Source organism: Acomys minous, assembly GCF_964271855.1.
Source record: "Acomys minous genome assembly, chromosome: 15".
NCBI lineage: Eukaryota > Metazoa > Chordata > Mammalia > Rodentia > Muridae > Acomys > Acomys minous.
In genome coordinates this window covers 92,749,892-92,760,926 of record NC_140497.1, presented here as the reverse complement: position 1 = coordinate 92,760,926, position 11,035 = coordinate 92,749,892, and the positions used below count along the sequence as shown (strand labels likewise).

The 11,035-nt window shown below is 44.3% G+C and overlaps 1 protein-coding gene across 8 annotated transcripts in view; it reads right to left on the bottom strand.

The window, feature by feature from the left end:
- Positions 1-330: 330 nt before the first annotated feature.
- ARHGAP24 (Rho GTPase activating protein 24) overlaps positions 331-11,035 on the bottom strand; it is a 386,957-nt gene continuing 376,252 nt past the window's right edge. For all 8 annotated transcript variants that reach the window (XM_084760079.1, XM_084760078.1, XM_084760083.1 and 5 more), the window contains 2 exons: positions 5,054-6,131; positions 331-1,084 (listed from right to left, as the gene is read on the bottom strand). In XM_084760079.1, coding sequence (XP_084616205.1) covers positions 841-1,084; positions 5,054-6,131 — 1,322 coding nt within the window. In that variant the 3' untranslated portion in view covers positions 331-840. The remainder of the gene's footprint in view (positions 1,085-5,053; positions 6,132-11,035) is intronic.

The window sequence follows — 11,035 nt, the reverse complement described above, 5'->3', positions numbered from 1 at the left end:
CTGTGTGGACAGACTTTCATGTTGTGTCTCCCGAGAAGGAGGCTCTAGCTGCCCCCGTCCCCTCCTGTCCCCAGTTCTGGTGGAGTGGTATGAGGTGGCATCCAGATATTGACCTGGGTGCCATGTGTCAGAACTCAGGTCTTCATGCTAATGCGGCAAAAGCTCGTATTCATAGAACCCACCCCCTCAGCCCAAACGGAAGAGCTTAAAGAAGCGTGGACAGGTACCTGGTGATTCTACTATGATTTATAAAGCTTTTTTTTTTTTTTTTAACATTTCTCGATTTGGTCATGGCAAGGTCTAATTGGCACAAACAGCACAGCCACAAAGTATTCTTTTGACTTTAATAACTCATCTTATATATACTTTATATTTATATTTCTTCTTATCTTCAGTTCCTCAACAATAGGGGAAATAAAAATATTGATCTATAAAATAAGCTGATGATAACACGATGCCAAAAAATAGCTTATGTTAAGTGCAAGGGGCGAAGCTTGAATGCAAAGCTAAATCGAGGCAACATATTGATTCAACATTTAAATACAGGACTCGCAATAAAATAATCATTGAGATAGGCTTCTTATTCTTAGCTGACGCTTTAGAAACTACTCTCTAAACACAAATCCAGTTGTAACACTCGACAGGAGTGCGATGGGGCGTGGCATAACTTTGGTTACACACTGAGCATATGGATAGTGATGTGAGATTCCCGCCCCAGGTGAAGCTCTACGCGGACCAGCCATCTGATCCCACACCTTCGTTTCCCCGACCGACCCCGTTTGCCCCCAAGTCCCTCGGAGCCCTGGCTAGAGCCACCCAGGCAGGATCTGAGAGGAGGGCTCACTGGATCCATATTGTGTTTCCTCTCTCACTTCTCCTGGGTTCCACCGTCAGGTCCCCGAACGTGGAGAAGAACTGCTCCATCTCTCTCTGGAGCATGTCGTTCCTTTTCTCAGCATCCTCCTTGGCTCGCTCGGCGTTTCTCATCTTGATCTCTATCATGGTGAACTTTTTCCTCTCTTGGTCCAGTTCGTCGTGGAGACTCAGCATTTCTGTTTCCAAAGTCAGATTCCGCTGTTCCAAGCTGCGGAGGGCAGAAGGGGGCGGGATGAGAGGCAAGTGAATGTTATGTCTCTGGGTGTGAGAGAGAACGAGATCTGTATTCTAAACTGTCTACAGCACTGAGGAAATCAAGGCGAGACCTGCCCAATCGCCAAAGCCATGCCTAATAAGGTTTCAGTCTGCGCTATCGATTCACTGTTTGCTACTGTGATTTATCCCCATGGTCACAAGTTGCTGGGACATCTCTGGGAAGGGCGTGGCTGTCACTTCATAGTGAACAGGTAGGGCCAGTACAGACGAGCTGGATGGAGACTCAAGCTGTGTAGCACAGAGATGCGGAGGAGGCCGGGGCAGCCGCCTGAACACTGTCCAAACTGGCTTTGTTGAACAGACAGGGAAAGTGTGATGGGGGTGGAAGGAAAGGAAGAATAGTCACATGGCTTTCTAAGGAAAATGCCCGAGCAACAGTCACCATCAGGCCACACCCCCTGCTACCAATAGACTTTCCAAGAGGATGTGGTCCTACTATAAGAAAGGACCAATAGCACCTGCCTCCTTAGTAGGGAGGCAGCAGTGACCCGAGGTGACCAAGCATCTTTCCTCTAGGACAAGACTCTAGTCACAGCGGCCGACCTTGGTGCTTGCTGGCTCTGATTTTCATTGGTTTTCCAAATAGTTAGTTTCCCAGGATGTAGATATTTTGTTTCCTTATAACTGTGCATTTGATAAGTGTAGAATTTAAGGTAGCTTCCTTAGAAGAGACTATTTTTCCTGTGTGTTTGTCTATGTGTCATTTTAAAAGAGGAGTACTGAAACTTTGTCCTCCAGGGTATGTTTGCTAACAGCTGACTTGCACAGTTCTCCTTTTCTGAGCTGAAGCATCACAGGGCTCATTCAAGCTTATCGGACCAGTGGAATTTAAAAAGTAGATTACCTTAATAGTAATTAAAAAATCGAAATGTCAATTTTTTTCTTTTTTCTTTTTTCTTTTTAAAAGGCAGGCCTTATCTGTAATCTGTACCTTTGATCAGATGATAAGAAATTTTCAATGAATATGAAGCTGGTCTCCTTTTATAAGTTGAATCCACAAACAAAACAGAACACTTCATAATGGAATTATTCCCTTGTGCAAAACCTAAGAAGGCTATATCTGGTATGTGATCAAATTTTTACTTAGGAGGCTGGAAGTGTGATGCCTGTCACTCAGAATCACCATACAACACGTTCTCCATGCTCCCTAAAATTATTTCTGGACTAAATATGTTGAAATACTGAAACTTAAACACCAAGTGAGATAACCTGTACAGAAACTGTGTTAACATACGACGTGTGTCAGAGGCATTTGTGTGAAACTTCCAGGAAGCTAAAGGAGTAAGCATAAAATAGAAAAGGAATTCCCTGAAAACAAACCCATAGAAACGATGGCTAATTTTATAATTTTATAAAGGTTAATTTTTTTTCATTAATTAATTCATGTACTTTACATTCCCAATTGCAGCTTCTGCTACCTATCTCTCTTTCCAGCCCTCACACTTCACCTCCCTCTATCCCTTCCTCCTTTTCTCCTCAGAGAAGGGGAGGCCTCCCACGGATATCCACCTGCCTCGGCATAACAAGTGGCAGTAGGACTAGGCGCATCTTCTCTCACTGAGGTGAGACACAGCAGCCCAGTTAGGGGAAAGGGAGCCAAAGGCAGGCAACAGAGTCAGAGAAGGCCTGCTCCCCCTGTTAGGAGTCCCACATGGGGACAGCGATTTAATGATCAAAGGACCAATTCAACAAGGACGTAAATGACCCTGTACGTTGATTCACCTGGCTGAGGGGCCTTAAGTTATTCAACTCAAAATACAGAGACTCACAAGGATAAACAAGTCCATAACAGCACTGTGAGACTTTAAGATACCTTTCGTGAAATTTCTACCTATGTAGCAGAAAAATCAGACAGCTACAGAGTTAAGTAGCCCAATTTACAGATCTGCACTACAGTTATACCGTTAGATATTACAGTTAGGTACACTTTCCCCAACTACTAAGAGCACAGGTTCATCAAACTCAATAATTGACATCATACACAAGAATTTCTTTGAGCGCAATTCAGTGTTTTCTAAGAACATAAGGTTGAAGACCAGTGGGAAGGGGCAGGAAAGAGCAATTAACTCATGTGTTTGAAGCTAAAAGCAATACTTCTCGCTGCCTGGCAGACAAAATGAGATACTCCACCACCCATCTGTCTACCGTCTCTCTGTCTATCCACTCATAATATTGATGGGGTGGAGCTAAGAAAGAATTTGAAGAGAAGTGTATCATTCTGCGCAACAATGGCTGGACAGTAATGGGAGCCCTGACCTTTGCACATCTCATACTGGGTGTGCTACAGCCTCCCTCACCTCTCCCTTGGCTTGCCAGTGGGGGAGGAAGACCAGGGGCATGGGTCACTAAAACGGCACTCTTTTTGAAAGTTCTGCTGTTTGCCGAGCATTCTGAAATGCACTGCAGATCTCAGAACACACATTTGTTAGAGAGTTCCTAGAAATGACAGTCGTTTATCACTACCACCTATTCCTGCAGCACCATAGGAAAAAACCATCAAAAGTTCACTTTCTTTCAAAGCTCACAAAAAGATTTTGGCAGGGGAAGCAATTTCCCAGTCTCTTAAGTAGTATTTTAATTTATACTTCATTATCCATAGCTTATGAAAGTATGCTTATCTTTTGTCTCGTAATTAATCAGTGGTTGGGAAACTCATCACAATACATTGAAGTCAACTGTATATATCATCCATTATCCATCATCTATCATCTCCATATTAAATATATTTATGGACATATCACATCATAATTTCATAACTATCTGTGGGGTTTGGAGCCATCAAGGCAGTCGCTGAGAGACAAATTACTGAGGACCCTAGCAAGCCATTCGTAAAGAGGTTCTCCAAGGAACATGGGTTGAGCCTGGGGCAGGCCAGTGCCTTGTGGTACCCTGAACCTCAAACTTGCTTCTCCTGACCCCATAATTTAGCATTTGTTGCTCTACACCGAAAGAGCATCAACCTAAAACGCCTGTAATTCTTGTGACCATGGCAGCATTTGGTCATCTTCAGGTCTCTAGCATAAGGGTTTGTCTGTGAGTCCTGGGCTCCACTCTCAGTACCTGACACTACAGAGCACAGTGGGCTCAGAGCTCAGCCCCTAGTCCTTAACTTACCCAGGGTGCTTCCTCAAAGAAGCTTTTAGGCAAAACTTGTGCCTTGGCCATTTATGGGAGAGTGTAAGTTGCAGGGAAATAGATACTTTTAAAAATATATGTTTTATTAATTTATTCACATGGGAAATAGATTCTTAACATAACCGTATTCTCATAATGATGCAGCTTGCACGGCACCGAGGCCACATTTCCCCCAAGTTAATGAGCTTTGCATCTGTCTCCACAGATTCCGATTTCACAGTAAAAGCTGGGGCTTGCAGATGAACACTGCAATTCCTACGTCACCGTGTCCCTGTCACCTCTCAGAGCTCATCAGATTCCCCTGGGTCTGAGATGGCTGTGAGATAGAGGCATACTCTCTCAGAATTAAACAGTTGAAAAATGAAAATGAAACCTTCCTTTGCTTTGTAAGTGTCATCCGACCATTTTACCCAACTTTTTGCTTTACTCTAATTCTACACTTATCTTACCAGTGAACACCAGGCTGCTGTCCCGTCCTCAAGACCTGTCTAATACAGACAGATATTTAATACTCACGGAAGAGGACCTTTCTCCATGTCAGAAACAAGACTCAGTGACTTCTCGTGTATTTTGAGGGAGACTCTACGTTTTACCCATTAAGGTTTCTGAGAGCTCAGGGCAATGAAGCTAACTTCCCCAGCGTTCTGCACCCAGCAAATGGTAAAGCTCAGATCTCCTGGGTGGAGCATATTTGGTCCCATGTGACTCGGTACCAATGCAGAAAGCATTGGTACCTCTGGCAATAACGGTTTCCAAGTTTTCTCACCTCTTTATCCTGGACTCATATTCGATCTTCTGCTTGGTCATTTCCTGTTTCAGGCTGGAGACTAAACTGTGAAGTGCACTGTGGTTGCTGGTGTTGTTGCCGACAAACGTCTCACTGTTGTCGCTGCTGCTAGTGGCGCGGCTACTGCGACCCCCCACGCTCCTGCGGTCACTTTTGTTCTCGTAGTCCCCAGGATGCGAAAGGTCATCCTGTGGGGGCCCATCTAAAACAGGGTCCTCAAAGTTCCCACCGTAAAAGTCTTGCTCTGGGCAGGTGGTGGTGGAGGAGCGACAGGAGTTGGAATTCTCGGGGAGGGAGATTTCACAGGAGGAGGTGGACCAGGTGGCGCTGTCCACGCTGTGCTTGTCATCGAGGCTCGTCAGTGAGAACTGCTGATGGACATTGTCGTAGGTGGAGAGTCGGTTGTGCTGGCCCGACTCTCCAGTTTGCTCCTTCTGTTTGTTGTCTCTCAGGGTCACGTAGCCATTGGGCAGCCAACTCATGCTTCGACCATTCAAGGGGTTCCCTTGCGTGTCCGAGTTCAAAAGACCCACGCGGACTGTTCCGTTCTGTACACTTTGGGTGCCCATTTTGGTACCAGAACTCTTCAGGGAAGAGGTCCTTCTGGCTTGTAGGCTCCCACTAGGGGTGGTTTGGGTTTTCTCGACACCTTCTGCGTTGCTGCTGCTGAAGGACCCATTGGTGACTATACCACTGCCTTTATTGAAGGCCGGGTTCTTCTTGACCATGAGAGGCGGGCTCCTGGAGACATCCAGCTTGTGCATGCTGCTCCTCGGGCTGTTCGCTTTGCTGCCTGATAGCGCTGTCGGGGATCCGTTGTCCATGCTGCTTCTCTGCGGGGACTCAGGCTTGTCCCAAGAGCACCGCCTGCCAGGGCTCTCCTTGGTGTTGTTGTTTTCCCTGTTCTGTAACTGACCCGTGGTAGCTTTCTTATGGCCGTCGTTGCTGTTCCCGCTCAGCCCATCCTGGGGCTTGCTTTGCAGTTCTGTGTCTTTAGGGAAGAGACGGTCATGTCTGCTAATCATCACTGACATCAACTGCTGGACCACCACCGTGCCTGCAATCACATAGGAAACACAAGTGAAGTGAGCGAGCGAGGTGGGTCACTGACATCAGCTGCTGGACCACCACCATGCCTGCAGTCAGTCACATAGGAAACACAGTGAAGTGAGTGAATGCTTTTCACTTATCTCTCATTTTGAACTGGACTCTGGGAGAAAGATATTTAGAAGAAAATGAACACAATCAATAACAACCAATGTTCTTAATGATTATATTAGTGACAAAAGCTAAAGTTTTATGAGTATCTAGTCTGTTCCATGAACTGTGTCAAGCACTTTATTTTGTAGCTTTGCCGGATTAGGAAACAAACATGGCTATATAAATATATATGCGCTATATATAAATATATGTATAAACATTGATGTACACATATACATATACATTCATGTACACATATACATCTACATATGCATGGGCCAGACTCTGGCCCTTGAATTCAGAGTTATGTATTTCAGAGCCCAGGCTTTATTCAGTGTACAATATTTATTGCAAGTTTAACATTTTCAGTACAAGAAATGTTTAAGGCGATGCTGTGTTTATCTCCTATCTAGCGTTGTCTCAAGCCATCACTAATGCATTAGCAGTACGTTTAAATAGAACCTCATACAGTCTATGGTGTGTACATGGTCTATCTTTTTAATATAACAAGACAAGGAAGTTCCATGTGCCTTTCGTCATTAAAAAAGGGCTAAGGGACATTGGTTAGAACGGTATAGTAAAGAGCTCTAAAAATCCTCTTTTGAGCTCTAAAAATCCTCTTTTCTATAAATGCACTAACAATATTTTTCAGAATCAACCTTATCAGAATTATGGAAATTAACTTAAAGATTTAAGCACTTTGGAGAAATGCCAATAGAAGCAGCAACTCCATGCTGTTGTAAACTGCTTGGGGATGCTGACGGATATTTGTATGCCATTATTATAGCTTGAAAACTAACACTCCACACACTCCCTGTGACAACCCACAGTCTGGCCACCACTGCAATGGAACTGATTGGAAGGAACCCCAAAGCTGCAGTACCCCGAGAATTGTCATCCTTTGACCTCTCTGGTCCCCTCTGAAGACTCCATCCACAAGACAACTTATGCGATCTGGTTGGGAGAGGACTTTGGATTGAAAACCCTTCTCCAATTACATTAGTATAAAGCATATCAAAAACATCATTTCCCTCTGAAGCAGGGATAACAGCTGAGACAGACATGCATTAACCCAACCCAAATATTAAAGGACGACCCTGGGAATGAAATTGTCTAGTGCTGCGACAAGCCTGTGGGAGTCTAGAAGGCAGCAGTCACATTTAAGGATATGCTCATGCTCTGGCTCTGACCCTGAAGCAAAAGCAGGAAACTGAGTGAACCTGTGAGCGGCCTGCCCAGCTGAGTGCTGACTTAGCACAGCAGGTGCACATAACGTCTTGATAGACATCTTACTGGCTCCAAGCACTTCACCGGATCTCTGCTGGCTCACTAACGTCCAAGCACACAATGCACAGACTTCAAGAGGTAGCTTCACAGAACCGTTATGACACTGAACAACAGCACAGCAGCGGTCAGGAAGGAGAACCACATTCAGGTTTCCTGCATGTTAATAAATACATTCTCTTCTCCTTCTTCTTCTCCTCCTCCTCCTCCTCCTCCTCCTCCTCCTCTTCCTCCTCCTCCTCCTCCTTCTTCTTCTTTGTTTTGTTTTTTGACACAGAGTTTCTCTGTGTAGCCTTGGCTGTCCTGGACTCACTCTGTAGACCAGGCTGGCCTCGAACTCACAGAGGTCCGCCTGCCTCTGCCTCCTGAGTGCTGGGATTAAAGGCCTGCGCCACCACTGACTAGCAACACATTCACTTCTTAATAACAAAAAAGAGACATTTGGAGAATCAGGTTTTGCTGATTCACTGGGGAAAAGAAAGAGCTGATTCTTAGGAAGTCCAAACGCTGTAGCTACTAGAAATGCTTTAAGTCAGCTGACTGCGCTGACTGAGAGGCAGCTGGACAGTGCAACCATGCTGCCTAGTCACTTAAAGTAACACTCTACCTAAACTATTCAAATTCACTCTAAATAAGAAAAATGTCACATTCATCCATGTTCTTCACACTATTTCGATGATAGCTCAAAATTTATAATTCCTCCTCCTTTTTTCTTTCTTTTTTTTTTAAAGATTTATTTATTTATTATGTATACAGATCTCATTATAGATGGTTGTGAACCAATATGTGGTTGCTGGGAATTGAACTCATGACCTTTGGAAGAGCAGTCAGTACCCTTAACCTATGAGCCATCTCTCCAGCCCCCCTTTTTTCTTTCTTTCTTTCTCTTTCTCTTTCTTTTTTTCCTCCTTTCTTTCTCTCTTCTCTTTCTTTTCTTTTTCTTTTTCTTTTTTTCTTTTTTTGCAAGACAGGGTTTCTCTGTGTAGTCTTGGCTGTCCTGGACTCACTTTGTAGACCAGGCTGGCCTTGAACTCACAGCGATCCACCTGCCTCTGCCTCTCGAGTGCTGGGATTACAGGTGTGAGCCACTGCTAATTTATAACTTTTTTTATTTCTGGTGTGGCAGGGTAGCTGCTAGACCAATGTTACTAGGGTTTTATGTTTATAAATAGTATATGCATTGCTTATTAAAAGGCAGGCTCTAACTGAACAGCCATTGAGGTGGTTGTGCAATTTTGTGCTTGTATGTGGTTTCCACATTGGCAGCATCAGGAACAGTCTAGAAACAGCAACAACATCATAAGTTCACAACTTCAGGACCTGTCTGGACACACTCTGAATCTGAATTTATGTTTTCCCAGTACCCCTAGATGAGTCCTCTTTGTCTGAGAGGCGCTATAAGATGTGGAACTATTTCAAGTGTATCACAAACAAAGACTCTCAAAAGCCTATGAACGAGGATGCAACACTATTCAGGTGAAGAAATTGAGGTTGGGAAAGGTTAAAGTCCTAGCTAAGGGCCACAGATGGGTACTGGGGAAGGTGAGATTTAATACTCAGTCTTTTGGTTCCAAAGGCTGCATGTGTTCTAACACACTTCCATGCTAGAATTTAAAGGTGGAATGTAAACAACTAAATTTAGGCCAGTTGTAACAAGGAAACTAAAGACAGTTTTTATTGAATTACCACCAATTATGGAACAGAGTTGCGGGAGGGGAAAAAAAAACCCTGAATGAAAATGCTTTGTAGGGTACATGCAGTTTCTGTTTCTCATTAATCTCTGAAGTTTTAATCACATTTTTCAATGCAGTGAGTCTAGTGGAAAAACTTCCAAGTTAATTGAAGTGGTCTGAGCTGAGGAGCTGGCTCAGCAGTGAAGAGATCAGTTGCAAGCACCCATATGTGGCGGCTCACAACTACCCCTGTCGGATATCTGACACCTTCTTCTAGCATGAATGTGGGTGTGCACATTAGGACGTCAGTGTACCACACAAGAGCCAGGGGCCCTGCGCAAACTGCTGCACTAACCAAGGACAATGCATACAGCAACTTTGACTCCCTGTCCAGGTCTAGCCAACGGGCAGCTCATTCTCCACGGTTGTGTGGAGAGCAGGGACTGCCTCTGACATGAACTCTGGTGCCCCCTATTTGATCACTTCCCTTTGGTGGGGAGGCCTGGTGATACTGAGAGGAAGGGGAAGCAGGCTACCAGGATGAGACCTGATAGGCTGTGGCCATGTGATGGGGGAGGAGGTCCCCTTCTGTCAGAGATCTAGGGGAGGGAAATAGGGCAGAAAAGATAGGGAGGGTGGGAACTGGAAGATACAAGGGAGGGGATAACATTCAGGATGCACTCTGAATAAATTATAATAAATTAAAATAAAAATAAATAAAAACAAGACAAATATTCAAAATGGTTTTCAACCTCATTGCTACAGAAGGCATGAGCATGGCACTGTCGCACTTCTTGCTTGTGTGACAGAAACAGCTTGGAGGGTTCATAGCTTCCATTATATAGGGCTCTGCTTAGCATGTGTGGTGGGAGGTAGGGGCGGGTGAACCTTTTCTCCCATCTCTGGAATGCTAGCATTTGAAGCATGGCTGTTTTTAAAAAAATTATTATTATAGTTATAGATTCTGAGTGACATTTACCTAACTAGACTGTAAATTTCCTCTGTCTCCAAGATGAGCATCCAAGACAGAGTGTGCCTGTCACAAGTCAGAGGGAGTATCACAGCCTCATGGATTCAGAAAATCAGAATATTCTCCCTTGTGTGCTGGAATGTTTTCCTGCCATCTAGTCTCCTGTGTGAGCAATGGCAGTCTTCTCCTGCACGGGGACTTTACATTTTATAACTGGTAGTAGTGATGCTGTGTGCCTGGCACCGCAGGAACCAGCTCTGTTTTGTCCCCGCCACCCCTCTCCTCCTCAGAATGCTACCGCAGACTACCAAGCCCCACTGATGAAGCCGGAGCAACTGTAATCACCAGCCTGTTATGCAGAGTACAAGCTAACTCTGGAATCACACCGAGCTGCACAAGCCAGCAATTCCCTCTTGGCTCATATCATTTTGTGCAGGCTAAAAAACGAAAAAAAAAACCAACTACAGGCAGTTTCCTTTATAAGCATTGGCTAAGAATTTAATTTTCCTTTAAAGATACATAGGTAGTATATCATAAAATATAATTTCAATTTATACTCTTGCAGCAAATAACCTATACAGCTGTCATTTTTCAATCCAAGGATATCCAATGCAGTACGACAAGTGTACATAGTCCTGGAAAAACTACCTAATTATGATACGGGTAATTTCCCCTGTGCCCTTTTTTCTGTCAACCTCTTGCCCACATCTCCTGCCCATGGTAACCACTATTGTGATTTCTGTGACTACAGTTTTGCTTTTGCTGGAACTTAATATGTAAATGCAATTATACGGTCGTTCTAGCTTCATTTCTCTTGCTCTGCTACAATATCCC